This window comes from Columba livia, chromosome 10, assembly GCF_036013475.1.
Source record: "Columba livia isolate bColLiv1 breed racing homer chromosome 10, bColLiv1.pat.W.v2, whole genome shotgun sequence".
NCBI lineage: Eukaryota > Metazoa > Chordata > Aves > Columbiformes > Columbidae > Columba > Columba livia.
Window position 1 is genome coordinate 14,390,366 of NC_088611.1, and position 18,564 is coordinate 14,408,929.

General features: G+C 39.1%; 1 protein-coding gene across 1 annotated transcript in view; it reads left to right on the forward strand.

The window, feature by feature from the left end:
- The first annotated feature begins 11,770 nt into the window (after positions 1 to 11,770).
- Positions 11,771 to 18,564, forward strand: part of SUCLG2 (succinate-CoA ligase GDP-forming subunit beta) — a 126,754-nt gene continuing 119,960 nt past the window's right edge. The window contains exon 1 of the mRNA XM_065075461.1: positions 11,771 to 11,926. Within this exon, the coding sequence (XP_064931533.1) occupies positions 11,843 to 11,926 (84 nt within the window). The 5' untranslated portion in view covers positions 11,771 to 11,842. The remainder of the gene's footprint in view (positions 11,927 to 18,564) is intronic.

Genomic DNA, 18,564 nt, shown 5'->3' on the forward strand with positions numbered 1-18,564 from the left:
TGGTGGCATCATATCAAGCTGCCTTTGACATCCTGACCTGTAAAACAAAGTATAATGTACGGGTGGGATGGCCAGTGAATCACTCCAGACCTTAGAAGAACAGCCACAAACCAAATATTGCTCTGAATGTTCTCTATACTGGATATTTATATAGGGGAACTGCAATTTCAGAGAGAACAAACAAAAAAGTTTGAGACAAGAAAAGTGCTACAGTATAAGGAATCCAAGCTTCCTACTTCCCACTTTCAAAACCTATGACAGCCCAGAAGTTTGAATAAAACTAGTTTCTCTGGATTCAGAATTGAAGTAACAGTTGCTTGAGTACAGAAGCATTTTCTTAATATGTTCCTTTTTTTTTTTTTTTTTTTAATATAGACTATTTGATTGTTGTTTTCTTGCCATAGAATGTCCAGACAAAAAATAAATTTGACTTAATTGCCAATTACATCAGGGAAAAAAAAAGTAATGGAATGTCAGTGTATTGCCATGAATCTTAGATTATCACGAACAATAAAGTACACCATGTATGTCACTAAGGCAGTAGAAAGCTCACAGCTGAAAGAACATGGAGTGTTTACTGTGAATAGCCAGTTATATACATTATTTCAAGAGCAATCTAATAATGCCTAATTGATTGAATAATATTAAAGACTGAACAGAAACTACTTTAAACTCACTGTCCCCAAGCAAAAAGTCTGTGTTCTTAATAAAACATGGAACAAAAGCTCCCAGATATGGCTTTGGAGATACGAGACTATTGCATCGAACCTGCTCAACAGCCAAGACCTCTCTCTCTCTTCCATAGATCCTCCTCAGCTATTAGCAGAGAGCTAGTCCTTTTGTATCCTCTGTTATCCTGCTAAAGTCATAGGGTACTAGAAAAAAAAGAAAAAAAATAAAAGAAACCTTGAGGTCCCTCCCACGGCATTGTCTGCAAAGGCAGATGGGATTTACACGCAGGCTGGGTACAGACAGCCTGCAACTGTAGGTATGAAGGAAAAGTATCTTCTCTGAGCATCTGTCATTCCTGGGGCTGGTCAGCTAAATTACCCAGCATGATGTGAACAATATTCCCGGATTACCGCGCAGAAGCAGAGAGAAGCTTCTTCTTAGCATTCATTTCATTCATTAAAATAAATTCTGCTAGTAAGTTATTGGATGGGAATTGAGTTCTTAAACCACACAGACTTGGGTTTGCTAGTTTTATAGTATGAAAAATTGTACAGGTATTGTTTTTCTAATTTAATGCTTTATAGGTTTGTACTACAGATATTTTCTGGATGCTAGCAAAGGCGACTGGCATGTTACGTTTTAATTTCCTAGGCAGACACGAATGCTGGATATGGATGGAGGAATCTTTACTGTGTTTGTCTCTAAAAATTGCCACTAATATATAGCAGTATTTTCTCACCCTCCTCTTCCCTCCCCTTGGGGAAAAGGGAACCTCAAAGGCTCCTTCTTCTGTGCAATGCTCTCTAAGCCTCCTCTCCCACAACTCCATACTTCCAAAAGAGAGATATGTCCGCCCCTGTTTTTGTCCTGCTAACCACCAAGTTTCTTCCTAAAAAGTTTTTAACACTTTTTTCTTTACAGTATGTTTCAAAACTGCAGAAGGAATGATAGAAAACAGTAAAAACATTACAGCATATCGCTTTCTCCTCCACTCTCCATCCTATAATCTCTGTAATTAGAAAGCAATTGTACTGCTTTTTGTTTTTCTCAGGCTTTACAGAATAATTCAACTTTCAGCAAAGAACATATCTGGAAATACATTTATATTCTAAACATAGAAATAAAAATGTTCTAATGAAAGTTAAGTTGCACTCTTACCTACAGCATTCCCTGCTGTGAAGGTTACTGTTTAAAAAAGTCTGTTTATAAGGCACCATCTGCTTGGCATCTTTACACTCACTTTATTCTTTATTGTGTGCTGTAATTAATGAGGCTTTCTGTACTATTACCAGAATGGCTGATGTTTTCCTTTATAAATGAGAAGCAAAAACTCCCTGATGAATTGCCTGAGGGCTGGTCAGTTGTTTAGGTGTCACTGTGGTATCTGAGCAACACTGCAGACCTCTTGCCTTGAGACACCATAAGCATTGGGTTATAGATGAGCTGGATGAAGTTAGGATGGCAACCTTGTCTGCAAAGATGAGCTGTCATATGTGACTACTGCACTTTTTAGCAGACAACAAAAGGAATGAGACAAAATAAGTTAATGCCAAACCTCTCTGTGAGCTTTTCCTTCATCTTTGTTTGGTGGCTTTGAAATACATCACAAAGGTAAGGATATGCCGCTAATACCTTCTTGACTAGGAGGATGGGTTTCTTTTAGTTGCAGATTATCTTATCTTCCTGGAGAATGACTGAGTATTTTAGATATACAAAACAAACAGAAAGTGCATAAGAAACATGCATTCGGGTTTGGTTCCAGACAGATGAGGGAGCAAAAGTGTCACAATACATGAAAAAATCTGTGGCTTTCAGGTCACCAAGAAGCATATTGTTCTAAAAGGTAGGACTACCTTTTTCATGGACTTTGACTTTGCCTCTCATTTCAGCTTTCATCTATGATAAACACCCTTCATTCTGCAGACCACAGCTGTACATATGAGACTTTTTCAGTCCTAGCTAAAGCCTAGAGATAATCAAGTGAGGCTAAAATGACTTCTGATAGTTGCCTTTCAAAAACTTAACAGCCTACCTTCAAGAACACATTTCTCCATCTGCCCATCAAGAAAAATGATTTCTGATGGCCTGTACTGACTGTTCATCGAGGGCTGATTTCCTCATCTGGGTGGACTTGGATGGAACTGATTCTCTGATTCTTTCAGCCTTTTGGGTTATTAAGACAAACCTGTTCTGTCTGAGAGCACGGATCCAACAGGGCAGGACGGGGTTACATTAACAATTCTGTGCAATTTGGTCTGTGTTATATGCAATGAATCTGTACATGCTTGCTAGAAATCTCTGGAATATTAGATGCACTGGAACTTTCTCACAATTTTGAAGATGCAGGAAGAAAATTGAGGAAGTAGGAAGGAAGATATTACAGAACTCTATTGTCACAAAAAGCTAGTAGAAGAAAGATCTCATATAATATTATAGCATGTATTTTAACATTAATCTTCTATCAGTAAAGGTCTCCATTGTATGTATGCGATATGTACCTATACACTCAAATATATACACATATCTTCTGTGCTCTTTATGGTCCCAGAAATCTTCCACTTATTACTCCCATTGGCTTCAAAGAATGAGAGAATTCTGTAGGATATACTGGTGACAAGTTCATACAAGGTACAGTACCACTGCTTAAATCCATGCTACTGATATAAGACCGCATGAACCTAACTGCTACTTACATTGAGAGGTGAGGGTTAAATTAAAGACATTGCTATTCTCCAGAAACTCTGGATGACAGACAAATCCCTTCTCAAGCCTGTTCATTGTCTGTTTATTGACTGGAGCTCACATTTGTATGCTGTATCACAAGATCATACTTAGCATTAAAGCTAAGTGATTAATTCATAACAATTATTGCTCAACAAATTCTTCTCTTCTCCACAGAACACTGGTGTATTTTGCAAATTCCTTGGTAATTTGCTGTTCTGAAGTAATGAATTAATTGTGCCACACAAGTCATACAGCATTGTTTTTCTTTCTTGGCTGGAAATATTATATGCAATCATTGAGGGAAATACTCATAAACTCTTACACACATACAAATTCCATTAGAATTTGGGGGAGTATTCATTTGCAATATTAAAATTGTTTCAATTGCAAGTAACACTTCATGACTTGGATATTCTTGCTGTCAAAACCACATTATGCACTTGCACTAATATCTGCAGGTTGATTAGTATTAGTAAGTTCAGTATTTTGTACAGGACTGAACCATGGGCCATAGACACCGTAATAACTATGTTCTCAGAGACCAGCAGAGATAAGAAAGTTTACTCTTGGCATTTATCCCTTCAAACTCTGTTATTTGGCAGGAATCCTACTCTGTATTCCATCAAGTAAGCCACATGTAGCCTTGAGTAACAAACCGATTAATTTCAGTATATAGTTCAACACTCATTAAAAATATGTTAAAAGTCTAAAGAAGCTAAACCTGAAGTGAATAAAAGAGTGATTTTCTCAGAATACTACACTTCAGATGTATATTACCTTAACTTTAAACATAAAATTATCATAGCCTTTAAATGAACCGTCCATGTAGATTTTCTATTGTTTCCCTGAATTTGTATTACAGCACGCATTTGGAGCCTAAATGACTCTCAAAACCAATCACATACCTCCTATGGCAGTTGCTTTTAATGAATTAGTTTTCACTGGTTCTCCACTTAAGACTAAATTCAACATTTTCTGACGCACAGACTGAGAGTACAATACCCATTGGGGTAGAATTTTGACTGTAGACTTGCTTGTATGCACTAAAGCAATCCCAGCTTTCCTAGAGAAACAAAACCATCAAAACACATTTATTAAAACCAAACAATATACCTAGCAGAAGCTAGACCTGATAGTGTTGAATTTAACAGCTAAGCTTGCAAATGCTGCTTTACTAAATCAGATGGATACTAGAACTCAGATGCTTGGAGAAATTTTACTCCAATTTCCTTTTTGAAGCAGAATGAAAAAGGAATTTTTTAGGCACTGCTTCAGCCAAGCTGATGACTACAGCATTCCCATTTTTATGTGTTTAATAAATGCATATTAATTAAAAATATGATAATTCCTACATATATTTTTTATGGCATATTGTAACAACCTTCATAAGTAAAACATTTTGGAGTTATTCTGTTTACAGGCTAACAATTTTTTACTAAAATGAAGTTGTTCCTTAGTCTGTAAATGATATGGCATCTTTTACTGAATAAAATACATCTGTGTAGAAAGCAACCATGAGTCTTTACCCTTCCTACTAATTTGTTCACATAGATATTGTTTCATGAGGATACAGCTTTTTTGCCAGGCTTCCCATTTTCTCCTTGAATTTCCATAGAATTTGCAAACAACATCCAAACAGCAAATACTAATGCAACTTATTTACAATCCTCCACTTCTCTGTGTAGAGGAAATGATGCTTGCAAGTGTAGTAGGAATTCTGGTCAACTACTTAAGCTACATGGTCAGAAAAATATTTACAGTCCACTGTGGGCACAGTAAGCTCTTATTCAACTATACTTTATCTTCTCATCAGGCTCCTAAATGTTTCCTGCATGTGATCTGAAGTGACCTCCAGAAACATTCACAGCCTGTCTTTTCTTCATTGGAAATCTACAATTCCACTACACTTTTGTTTTTGAATAATTGATACATTAGGTGGTCATTGATACATCAGTTAGCAAAACAGACACCCAAAAGCTCCCCTTAGCAGTACTATGTGCAGGAAGATTGCTGTCCACTGGTAATTTCTGTTCCAAAGGGAACATATTAAAAATAAGTCACTGTAACCTTAGCTGTGTGGTTGCATTTGTAGATATTCTTCCAGACAACATATCAAAAATGGAAAAAAAAATTCCAAATGATGGCCTTTTTATGTAGAAGCACTTTGCGAGAATTCATATTTGACATTTACATTCTCTCACTGCAAACCCTTCAAGGCTTGATGATGACACTGGCCACTAATGAATGACACCAGGTCAGTGCAGGAAAAAGTGAAAATGGAATTACTTAATATCTAACATACAAAGAGTAAGAAATATTGAAACCCTACGAAGGAAGAGAAGGAGGTGTAAACTGGAAGGGAATAAACAGTACAGAGAGGCAGTGAGACAACAAATTGTTGAATGGCAAATTGACACAGATGACCCAGTAACCCAGAATAGTCTGTGCTGGGTCTGATACCAGCACATATAATGTCCCCGTATAGTACAGTACAGTGTGTAGTACATACCAGATCTCTGCCTGGTATGAGATACAAGCCCAAGAGTCACGTTTCGTAAAGTGCTATTCCAAGACCTCATGAAGGCATTGAGAGCTTTTCAAAGCACCAGTGAAACTATAAGCCTACAGTTGTGACTGCAGGCAGCACAGTTCCTTTAGGAGTAAATATTCTTGTCACCAGCTAATGCAAAAAATCCTCCATTGTGTTACAGACTTCTATATGTCCCAATATACGGTCCAGACAACAAAACCGCAAACACATGCACAAAATACGATAATAACTGTTGTTGACCTGCTTTATGTTTAGGCAGGTCAGTTTTCTCTAGTGGTGCATTCAGGTTTTGCTATAAGATTTTTTGTATACAGTGCTTCAACTTCTTTGTTAGGCTGTTCAGAAAGGTTACGGTCTTCATGAACTTCCATGATCACTGAACCACTTGTTGATGTCCAACCAATCGTAATGAAAGTGAAACCTGCATCCATGCCAAAATGTTTTATTGAGATAGGAAAATACAGCAAGCAATCTACAAAATCCACTGAAAGAGTACTCCATGACCCCAAACTAAGTAGTACAGAAAGCTACTTTTAAATCAATACTTAATTCAGCAGAAAATCAATTTCCCTCCCTCTGCAATCCATAAAATTCATCAGGAAAAAAATTACCCCTTACATATTAGCAGCCCTTTCACCCTACAGGTTTAGAAATTAATTACAATAGAAAATTTCAAGGCCTGTAACAGGTTGGGAAGACATGCTATAAGGTATTTTGCAACCTGTGAATTAAAACATGGATTAGATATGATGGGAACACCTACAGCTTTTCTAATTTCCCTAGTCTCCCTTTGTTAAAGGCAAACACCGCTTTTATAGCTACAGCTATCTACAGTCTCAAGGAGCATCCAGGTTTAATTCCTGGAAAACGCTCACCTTTTTGCAAATACTGTGCAGGACACAAACAATCCTACATAACAAAGATTGTTCTGTCAGCATCCAGATATTTTATCTTAAGGCCATAACATCTTGCTTTTATTCTTCCAGATGTGTATTCCAGCCCTGTCACGAAATAGTTAAAGAGCTTTACTGCACAGCACACACAGAGTTCACAGATTCCTATTGCTAAGCATGCGCCCTTGAGTATTGATGTTCCACATTTGATTGTCTGGGCAATCTGTGAACTTTCCTTTACACTCTAGATAGCTTGCTGTTAAATAAGTTTTTAAATATAATGGCTTTTTGTTAAAGAAGTTTTTAAATACAATGTACAGAACAGTATTTATCTAGCCTAGATTCTGCTTCACATTTCATACATCTTAAGGTGTTTCTTTTCAGAAAATTTGCCTGCATAATAGACTGAATTGCTTAGCACACACGACAGAGCCTGCCTTTTCATTACATCACTGTTTTGCTGCTATTCTAACCTCCATTCCTTTCCACAAGTAACTCTTTACCTATTTTTTTTCAGAGTGTTCAAATTTCTTTCCTGAATTTAGACTGTCTATACTCCTTAAAGGATTCGAAGTCTTTGTGGAGATATAGTCACAACTTATCAAAGAGGTCCAGCCTCTGAGAGGTTGTTTTCTTCCCCTGTATCCCACAGCTTAGATCTTTATACTTTTTGTATTCATGGTCCCATATTGTCTCTGACAGAAGTTCAATAAAATTGTCTTTCTACCCACAATATCAGGGTTCTCAGCGTTGTTGGAGCTGAGTGTTATAGACCTACAGTCTATCTGCTGAGAAACCTGAACTCCCCTGTCTGCCTTATTATACAGGACACTGCTGGCAAAAGGTAGCAGCACATTGCTTGTAAATTGATGCATCACTTCTACTGTTTTCAGCCAATTAATTTATGTCATGATTCCTGAAAGTTTCCTTTTTACACAGAGTCAAATGGCTAGATATCAAAAAGGTGGAGCATTACTGTTACTATTGCTCCCCTTGGTACTGTCTGTTACTATAAATCTTTTTAAAGTGGGTTGCTTCACTACTTTTTATCTTTATTCCTACATGCTATTTTTAAATTTTAAGTCTTCCCTGTTTTAGGCACTTCTTTTCAGTTTCTAGCTTTAACTACATGTCAAAGCTATCACACAGTGTCAAAACATGGCACCTGGGCTTCCCACTGTATCAAACCGAAAACGTAAAAACTGTTTTAAGGCTTCACTTTATTCTTTTGCTCCTACCCACATGTAAGTTCCACTACATACAGCAGAGGTGCATACAATTTGAAAATGAAAAAGGCAAACGTAAATTTACATTTATAGATTAATGATGCAGCAATAGATAGAGCTCATATATTTTCTGAAGACAGTGCAACCAGAAAATTTGATCCTACCTGGCCAAAAAACTCCCCACCGTGCTTACTTCCAAGATCCCTCCTACTATATTAGAGCAATTTTTAATGAATGGAAATTTTGTGGCTGTATGCAGTGACCAAACTCAGTGACCTAGGAGGTCATTTACAATTCTAATATGCTATTTTTCATTCTTTATTTTCATCTTTCTTTTGTTTTCTAGACTTGAATTAATTTAATTTTAATCTTTCATTAACCTTCCTCCACTCATTGCTATATTTACCACAGTGTATTTTTTTTTCTTTGGTTTTACATTTGGAGACAAATAGACATGACCAGAGAAAAGGAACAAGGAACAGTGAAGGACTGAGACAGCATCACAGACTGAGAGGGACTTGTGCCTCTAGACTCATGCTCTATAGACACCATAAGGCTCAGTCTGTGATCTTGGTTTCTGTTCTTCAGTCACCTACAGTGGGCCTATTTTAGTGAGTTTGTTGCAGTTTTACTACACTCTTGCATTATTCTTAGGGATGGAGCATGTGGTGTATCTTTCACATACAGATTAAGTTATTCTCTAGGAAATTGATGTGGTTATGATGTTCAGGTTCCATAGTTGCCAAAAGAATAATGACAAGGTAATATGCACATGATGAAATGTCTTTCAGTCCACTGTTCATATTTTTCTGAAAAAAAGCCTCCAATCCTTCAAAAACAGACTAGAGCAACCTCATTATCAGTGAGAAGAAGTGAAAGTGTGAGGGCTCACCTGACTCGCAGGTACTCTACTGGAGTTGATTAATCACATGAATAAGAAAATATGTATTTAGCCTAATTCTATTTCAGTCTAAATTAGAAAAGTATCCTATCCATGAAAACATAAATGCTCTCTGCTTCATTGCTGTAATGGCGGTTTTATTCCTGACACGTATCAGCATGATCTCAGATATGTTACTCAGGAAGAATTAAGAAAAAAACCCTCAACTCAGCTCTTCTAGCTATAATAAGTTTGCATTTGTCAAATGGTTTTATGGCTAAATGAAAAATTAGTGATAAACAACCTTTCTGAATGGCTGGATACACCATCCAGATGCTGGACGTGACATCCATCTTTAGCAAATAATGGTTTGGGAGGTAATCGGTGTGGATGAGAAAATGAACATACTATTTCACTGCTAACAAGTACTGCTGCAATGAAGAGGAAATGCAAATCACTTAAAATTATGCTCTACCTGTTACAAGGTAACTTTTTTCTTTTCTAAAGGTTTTCACTTGAACACTAACAACTATGTAGGCTTAAGGACAAGTTTTTAAGTATTATGACTTATGAGATGTTTATTTAAACTTAATTGCAAAAACATTACTGATTCTTTTGCATTGAGTAGACCACTGCCAGAAAGCTTAGCTACAATCTAGCTTTTTATTAATCTTGGGGAGGTTATGAGAAAGACAGCACCTTTAAATGCTGCATACTCATGAGAGATACAAGGAGGAATGTCTGGAAGCCTAGAAGTAAGGTACTTTGAAATCAGCCTCTCTGTCTTTACCCTTTTTTATTTTGCAGTTCCCTTCTCTCCTTATTTGTGAGGACACTGTCTTGGGACTGCTCCTTAGCTGTTCCCAAATTCCTGCATCCCAAGTGAGTTTCCTAACAATAATTTGTATTGTGTACATCTTCTCTCACACTCTCACGCACATATCCTTGTACCTCATATTCCAAGAAAGCTGGCTCTTGCTCTACTAATTGCTTCAGAGACATGTTTGATCTAAATTTTCTATGGTTTACACATACACAGAAGGAAACCGCATGTGAAGACAATGAATCTCTGTACTTTTTCTCCTCATAGTTGGAAGATCTTCTACCCTAGAGATACAGAAAAAATCATGTCTTGGTGACTAACCCAGACTGAGTTTACACAGTGTTTTTTCCATTTACTAAATATAAACAATAAAAAAATATAGTAAAGAAGGTTCTCTACTATTTATAATATGCCGTGAAAGTGCTCCTTGTAGCACTAAATGATAGCGTTGCATGCAATCCACACACGTTATCTGAAAGCTTATATACCTGTTCTATATATACACATAAGGTAGACAGCTATAATAGTTTGTATGAACAGGAAACACTGTGCTTACTGAACCACAGTCATGGAACTAAAAATGAAATTATATTTCCTCCATCATAATACCAAAGTCAGTATATAATATTCTGAAAGAATAAGCACACAGTAATACCTAGGTTAATACTGGGTGCCATACATTATTGCTCAATGCTATCAAAAAGCTGCATCTTCAGATTCTTTATTGAAACATATTACATTACTGAAATTGTCATGACAAAGACAGAACTGTTCAATTTCAGATTTTTCTAGCACCTCAGTTTTATGAAATTGCAGATTTTTTTTCTACTAGAGGTATAATTTATTTGCTGATTAAATTCCAATAAAGGAGTTGTTCAGTCCTGATTTTTTTAAAAAAACACATTTAGGAGTGCAAGTCCTAAGCACTGACAGGAATGTTTGCCTTTGTCCCCACTCACATTCTGGACTAGAAGATGGAGATTCTACTATTTTCTTTATCCAACTATTTAATCATAAACTACTGAATAAATAATGCTCAGCCTAATGCCTGCATATAATGCTGAACTCTGCATACTTCAATACACGTGGATTAAAGACGAACTGTTGTAAAATTGCAAGGGTATCTCATCTGCTGCTCAGTTTTCACAAAAAAATTTCTTTTTCAAACCTTCATTGTTCATGGGTCATTTGTGTGAACTATTTAAAGTCAACTCGCCATTGCTCATGGGTGGATTATACAGAATGTGCATTAACCAGAAACCCTTACAGAAATGCTCAGGGGGGCCACGTGGAGACTGTGTCTGCACAGACCAGACCATTCCACTCTTGAGCTTGCTTCAGATTGCAGACACATGCAGCTGTGTCCACACCAGTCCCCAAGTCAGTCCTGGTGGATGGAATGAGCTATTTTCAAAAATCTCACTTCTGGGACTCAGTTTCATAGAACCACAGCTGACAGGGAACACTCATGTTAAATGTTATACCCATGTAATGAGCCATGAGCTGTCGGGCTTCTGGGCTTGGGCACCGTCCCCAAGCGGTAGACTCATTGTTTTGGTATTAATGGGTTTTACCTGTGGATGACGAATGAAACGAGGTTATTTCGTGGAGTTCAGACTAAAGTGCCTATGAAGAGTCAGCTGCATCCCAGCAGGGCTTATTACCTCGCGTTAATTTGTTATTTCCTAATTTAAAAAGAAATAAAAAGCGGTGCTTTTAGTAACGAAAAAAAGGTCAGGGCAGCAGCTCTAGCAGACGCCGATGTCCATTTCACCTCGCAGCGCCCAGCCCCTGCGCACGCCGTTCCCCACACAGCCCGTCCTGCTCTGACCACCCGCACCGGCCCACGCGCAGCCCTGCTCGGAGCAGCGGTCGTAGCCAAACACTCCCGTCCGTCACACAGCCCCAACACCTGCCCCAAAATGCCGTCCCGGGGATCCCCTAGGGGCCCGCGCCCGTCCCCGCTCCTCTCCTCCGGAGGGGTGGCCGCGGCGGGGCCGCGCTGCGCTTCCGCCCGGGGAGCGGGGCAGGGCGGGGACAGCGGCCGCCGGCAGGGCACGCGGAGCGGCTAAGATGGCGGCCGCGCTAGTGGGGCAGGCGGGGGCTGTGCTGCGGGACCTGGCCCTGCGATCCGCCTGCCTACGGGGCAGCTTCCCGGTGAGTGAGCCCGGCCCCGGCCGCCGCATCCCGCCGGCCCTGCTTGCGGCCCAGGCGCTGGGGGAGGGCGGCGGGCCCGAGCACCTGGCGCTGTGGGCAGCCTCAGTTCAGGAGCCCTCCCGCTCCCCGTCCCCGCAGCCGGCGCTTTCTGCCCCCCGAAGCCGCCTTTCCCCCGCGGCCGGCGGGGCTCCCCCCTCGCAGCCTCCCCCTGTACGCGCCCGCCGCTCGCAGCGGGACGGGAGGAAAACGTTTCTGCCTTGCCGGAGCCCGGGCCGCCGCTCGGGTTTGGGTGCCCGGAGGATGCGCTCAGCCCGAGCCCCTCGTGCTCCTGGCGGTAGAAATGAACAGACCAGGCGGGCCGGGCTCGGGTCCGGGTCGGGTACCGGCGCTGCGGCCCCGCCGGGCCAGGGCCCGACCCAGCACAGCGTGACCTGAAGCACCAGCTCTGAAAGCTTCCCTGCCCCTAAAACTAAAAGTACTTTCAATCATTTTAATAGCAATAAAGTAATATCGTGTATCGAAATAAGTTCTGGGTGGCAGCATCGGTTGGCCTTGGCTTTGTGCAGGTGGCTGCGGTCAGGCCGGCTGCCTCACCTGGAGCTGGTTGTAGCTCTGGCTTCCCCGTGATCTTGAATCTCACAAGTGTGATGGGAAAGAGTCGATGAGCCTCATTGAAAGGTGCTCTTGAGGTGTAGTGGGAGTTCTTTATTCACCTTGACAGCAGAAATGCTGAAGGTAAAATGAGATCTGTACATTTTAGACTACTCTGGTGCCTTTAGCAACCAGCCTCTTTACTTTGTCTTTTTATTAGTTCAGCAGGTGCATGGGAATCTACTTTGGTCTGTGCTTCTGAGCATAAATATTTTCCTAGAAGCAAAAGCCTCTGCAGCAAACAAAGCTTTGTTCTGGCTGGTTCTGCTCTGCAGGTGTCATGGGTGGGGGTGCCGGTGACTGCTGGTGTGCGGCTGTGCGGGACAGCTGTCAGGCACTGCGTGGTGTTGGTGCTGGATGTAACTTGCATTGTACACGTGCTTTGGTGTGGCTTATATTTTAACCTGGAGGAAGTTAGTTAGACTGGTTTTAAATCTGAAATCTTTTGTGCCCAACTTTCCTTTTGTAATGGTGGATATAGTATTTGGCAGTTTGGTGAAATTGGCTAATTGGTTTAGTGCGTGTCCATTTCATGTATACGCACAGACAAGGAGAGGGACTGTTGATGTGTGTATATATACTTATAGAAACGTGTACAAACATACATTTATCCACATACATACATATTTAAACCAATTTGTGTTGATGTACAATCCTGTCAGTCGTTTGGTGCGCACACGTTCTATGGTTGAAGATGCGTTCCTGCCATCCTCACTTAGGTGACTCTGATCCTACAGTGAGGAACTCGGAGGTAACCTCTCTTTTTGGGTGCATCCCTGCTGTTTCCGCAGGGCTCCGATATGGAGGGTTTCTGTAGGGCTTGAGTATGTAGCACTGTCTGGACAGAGTCACTTTGGAGTGAGGTGCCGAAGGTGCTTTGGTTGAGCTCGGTTTCAAGCCCTGTGTTTGTCTGGCCCTGCAGTGGGGATTTGAGGTAGAGGTGAAAGTTAGGAGTCCATGCTCTATTCTGTCATTTTGCAAAGCGCAGACTGATCCTGTAAATTACCCTACTGAAATCACTGGATATCAGCTCAGATTCTCAAAGTTTTCTTGGGATTATAAGGTGGGCAACTTTTCTAAAAAGCTTTTTTTTAAAAAAATATTTTGTGTGTGTTACTTAGAAAATTTGAGTTATTGAACCTGTATCATAAATCACACTCTTATCTTTCTGAACTCTGACAGATAGTGAGAGCATCTCCCAAGATCTGTGCTTTCCAAGTAGGTTATTTTCAAGAACCACATCAATACTGTATAACAACTAACCAAGTTCTTAATTTCAAAGTAAACCACTTTCCTGTAGAAAGGTTATAATTTTTGCAGTGTTACATTGTAGAATTTCCGTCTAGATAATCTCCTGATCTTTCACTGTCTCAGACTTCAAACTACAATTAAATTCATCACCCAGGGCCTGGATTTCTGTGCTACAAACTAGAATAAAACATTTGTGTCTAAGAGGGTCGGTCCATGGAAGGACATTCGTATATTTCACTGCTTAGCTCAGACCAGAAGTTACATTGTTGCTATTATGTATTTATTTGTTTACCATAAACCAACAAAACTTGCCCTCAAAGCCTGTTACATTGCTCTTTTCACAGATAAGGGTCTTTCATATGGTAAAGATATAATCAAGGAATATCAATCTTAAACTTTGTTGTTTTGCTTAACCCTGCGTGAGTAGGCACTTGGGGAGATTTAAAATCTTTCCTTATAGCCTTCATGACTTATTTTGGAGTGGTGTTTGCATGCTTTCTATCTGTTGCAAAAAACTTCTGATTATTTCAAAACTTCATGTTGTTCACAGCTGTGTTGAAGCAGCTTTTTGGGAAGTTTGGTTGTATAATCTACACACAAACTTTTTTCTGTGTAACTTCATTTTAAGGGTGAAATAAATGGTGTTTGATCCTCTCACATGAAAATATTTTCATCATCCTTCTGCTTTCCCTGTGGCTCTTACCTTTTTATAACTGTTAAGCATTTTTTTACTCTTTTTGTATTCTTGATAGATTCCGCTCTTTGTGCTTTTAGAGTTTAAATCTGACCAAGTGTTTCAAGAAGATAAAAGGTAGATTTTTAGTTGTCTGCAGTGCATGTGGACAAGCGTATTTAGACCTGCTCTTACTGGAACAATATTTGTAAAGAGCTGTGACAGACGCTCCAGGGACCACTCTGCAGCAGAATTCAATCTTGTTGGCTGGCAACAAATAGGCTCCATTGAAGGCAGTTTATTTGAATGGGAGTTGGACTGGGCCTTTTGGGAGAACGCTGTGTTTTCAAAATAGCTTCAGATGCAGTGAATTTCAGCGATGAATATAAATAAGGAATAATTAAATCAGAATCATAAAAAGAAAAAAAATAGCTTAAGGTAACTCTCCAGTTTTCTAATACAGTGAGTAGATTGGCTGCTGCGTTACGCAACCCTGCCCTGGCCTTCCTGATGGTCCTCAGTCCTGCCCTAACACTTTATTTTTTTCAACATGCATGAAATTTGGAAGTGGGGAGGGAGAGATGGAATTAAATAATATTCCTGTTATAAAATCAGCTGAATGCCATATATGTTAAAAATAGGAAACTGTACAAGGTTGCTCACTGCAGATGCCTTCAGTTCATAGACTTGAGTATCTGTAAAGCCTTGCTGATGCTGACCAGAAAAAGTTCTGTATTAGTTAAGAAGTTATCAGCTGTGACTTTTATGATCTTCTATGCAACAGAAAACTCTACTGAAAATAACTTTAGATTAATGACTTCAGAATCTACTTCAATGATAAATTATTGCTTTCTTTTTGATTCATGTTAAGTTCTTGAAAGTTTCTTGAAGATTTGAACTGTTTCCCTATTTGACTTTTCCTGGTGGATAGTTTTACCATAATTTTTGAGGTTTTACATTTAGAGGTGGGCAATACATGAGCCTACAGACTTTCACAAACAGTTTTCTGTAGACAAAACTGAAATGCCCAAGTTTAGCCCACTCCTCTTTGGCAGTTCCATTAAACACAGGGTTTTCAAATTCTTTTTGGAGGTGAAACAAGGAAATGAAAATGTTAATATAACTTTAGACTGTATTTTTATTTTTATTTTTCCTTTAAATTATTTTTCAGGTAGTTTTAACATGGTGAGACTTCTACCTTGGGAGCAATCTGGCTCTGGCACAGATATTTGCAGCTTTGTCTTGAAGTAGAAAAGCTGCAGTTTGTATTTGTTTACCTTTCTTTGTACCTAGTGTAGGAGTAATCAGGGGATAGAGCTAATTAGATATGAAGAGACAGACTTCATGAATATGACATTAGGTTGAGAATTAGCTGGGACACCTGTGGTCTTAATCCTGGCAGTGAATAAGTAAAGCCTTCCTCCCAGCTCTCTGTCTGAACTCCCAACCAGTTTACCCAAAGAGACTCTTTACCTTGCTTGCATATATTTAGAATCCATTGAAGTTTTTTTGCTATAAAAACAAGTATTTTTTCATTAATCTGCGTACTGAGGTACTAGTGAGAAGTGTCAATAGACAAACTAGTGCTTTATTTACAGGTATCTGTGTAGTTTTTTGTTTCCTCCTGTTTTTCTCTGTAACATTGTCAGTGCATGTGGCAGTTTTATTTATTTTTAAGCTTCCATTTGGTCTTTCTGGCTGGTGACTGCCAGCAAGGACACCGTGAACAACGTGTGAAGATGTTGAGATTCTTTTGGGGATACAGGAAGGTGAGATGAGTGTTTAGAGACACTTGGGGTTTGGTTGTTTTGTGAAAGTAGATTGTTTCTCCACTGTATTTTCCCTTTTCTTGTTAGGAAGGTTCATTTTCAGCAAAAATTGGATATGTATTCCTTTAGTGCTTAGAAGTATGATTCTCCCTCTCCCCATTTTGGGGACTCTCTCACAGGTACAGTTCCAGGATTACTTAACCCGAATTGATAGATTTTGTTGCTGTTGACACCTGTGGCGGGCAGCTCGGCTCATTATTGCCTTGGGCAGTCCAGTCTTTCTGTGCATGTTTGAGACTATAATCTGCAGCTCTGAGCACATACCCTAAGGATTTTCTTCAGAAAATTTCCTCCTTTAATGCTCTCTGCTGAGAAAGACAATTTCTAGCCATCTGTGAATCAGATAGCTGAATACTCATCTCTTCCTGCCTTTGTAGCATTTTAATAAAACACAGGACATAGAAATCGTGTTATCTGTGCAACTGATTATGAGAGTGACTTTGGAACTGGTAATTAAACATTGTTCTGTCATTAACAGCTGGCTATTGATCTTATTTTAACTAGATAACACAGCAGGAGTAGGTATGAAAATGCAAGTAGTGGATAAAGGGTGACTGTGAAGGAATTGAAAACCAGCAAGTATTTACACTTACTTGTTGGAACACTTTTAAAAATCCTCAGTTAAAGCTTTATACTGGTAGCACAAAATGTACTCGGTAAACAAAAGTTTTTGAGCTTTGCTTTTTGGGTTTGCTTGTTTGTTTAAAATGTGCTTGTTTGTTAAACAGATTTACCCATGAGCATTTTTGTTCCTGGTCTCTGTCTGGTCTTTTTCTGCTGGCCTTTTTCTTGCTTATACGTTTCCTAAACTACAAGAGTCTGTATACCAAATTTGAATTATATTTTGTTTTGTTTATGTGCTAATCTGATAGCATATAAGTTTAGAATCCGAAGTAATAAACATCTCTGCACTGTTCTCATTGGACATGAATGTGGATTGTGCTATTTCACTCAAAAACTGTTTCATTTAAGAAAAGCACTTTTAAAATATTTTGTCACTGATACATGATCATTCTTTTGAGTTTATTTACCTTGCACACGGGCACTTCTTGGTGGCAGATCTAGTTCAGTCCACCCAGTTTGTCTTTAATTTGTGCGGTAGTGCTTTGTTGATTGGCCCTAGACAGCAAAGTAGTTTAAACTTGCCTCTGTAATTTGTATATTTGTATAATTAATGATTTGGGTTTTAGCTTTCTGCTTTTCATAATAAAAAAGGTATAGATTTGTGTTGTTTACAAGTGAAGGAGCAAAGGTCATGTGCATGCCCTTATCAGTTAAATTAGTTTGTGCAAGAGGCATTATAAATGTTGCAACTTTGCAGTGTGCTCTCTGCATCTGTGAAGATGTGACTCTGTATAAAGTGCCTCGGCATTTTAAGTTAATAAACTTGGTGTTTTGTCTTGAGCAAAGTAGAACAGGCAAAGTGCTGCCCTCCAGGATTTGGTGGGCAGTAATTCAGTTTGGAATGAAAGGGTTATTTTGTTAATGATTAAAGTGTAAATGAAAGAGCTTTATTTGTCTGAAAATTGATAGATATTTTGAGAGCATCAGTAGCAGCAACGTTAAACACCCATTAATACAGTGTGCATTTAGAATGCTTCTGGAGCAATAAGCAAGCTCATGGGAACAATGACTGGGAAAGAAGAAAAATGGCAAGGTATTACAGGCATAGATAGACTCTTAGGAATAGAAGTAATGAGCAATGGTCTCAATTTGTGCCAGAAGGAGAGAGAATTGCTTTTACTGTAGTTACTTTATCTTCAATGTCTAACTCTTGTCCACCTAAATTCTTTGTGAGATGCAAAGTTTTGTAGTTGTCAGGAATGAAGAATTAAGGGAAATTTTTGATCATGTTTGGTAGGTTTTTCTGCTTATCCAAGACGTTGGACTAAAAAATGTGAAGCTGCAAATTAAAAACCAGGCACAAATTACCAGTGGAACACTTCATCATTCTTTTGAGATCTTCCTCTGAGGGGATCCATGGACAAAAGAACAGTTTAATTTGACATCTGTTAATTTAGTGGCAGCCAAGAAAGCATTTAGTCCCTTGGAAGAAAAAAAACCCAAAGTTGCTCATGCACAATATTGCCATAAAAGTGTCTGGGAAATTCTAGTTATGGGAAAAAAGTGAATTTGCAAATGATAGATAAAAATGGTAAGTAAAGGTAAAAAGACACAGATATTTATGAATGTTATAGATGAAAGGGCTATTAAAAACAACAGAAAACTTTTTA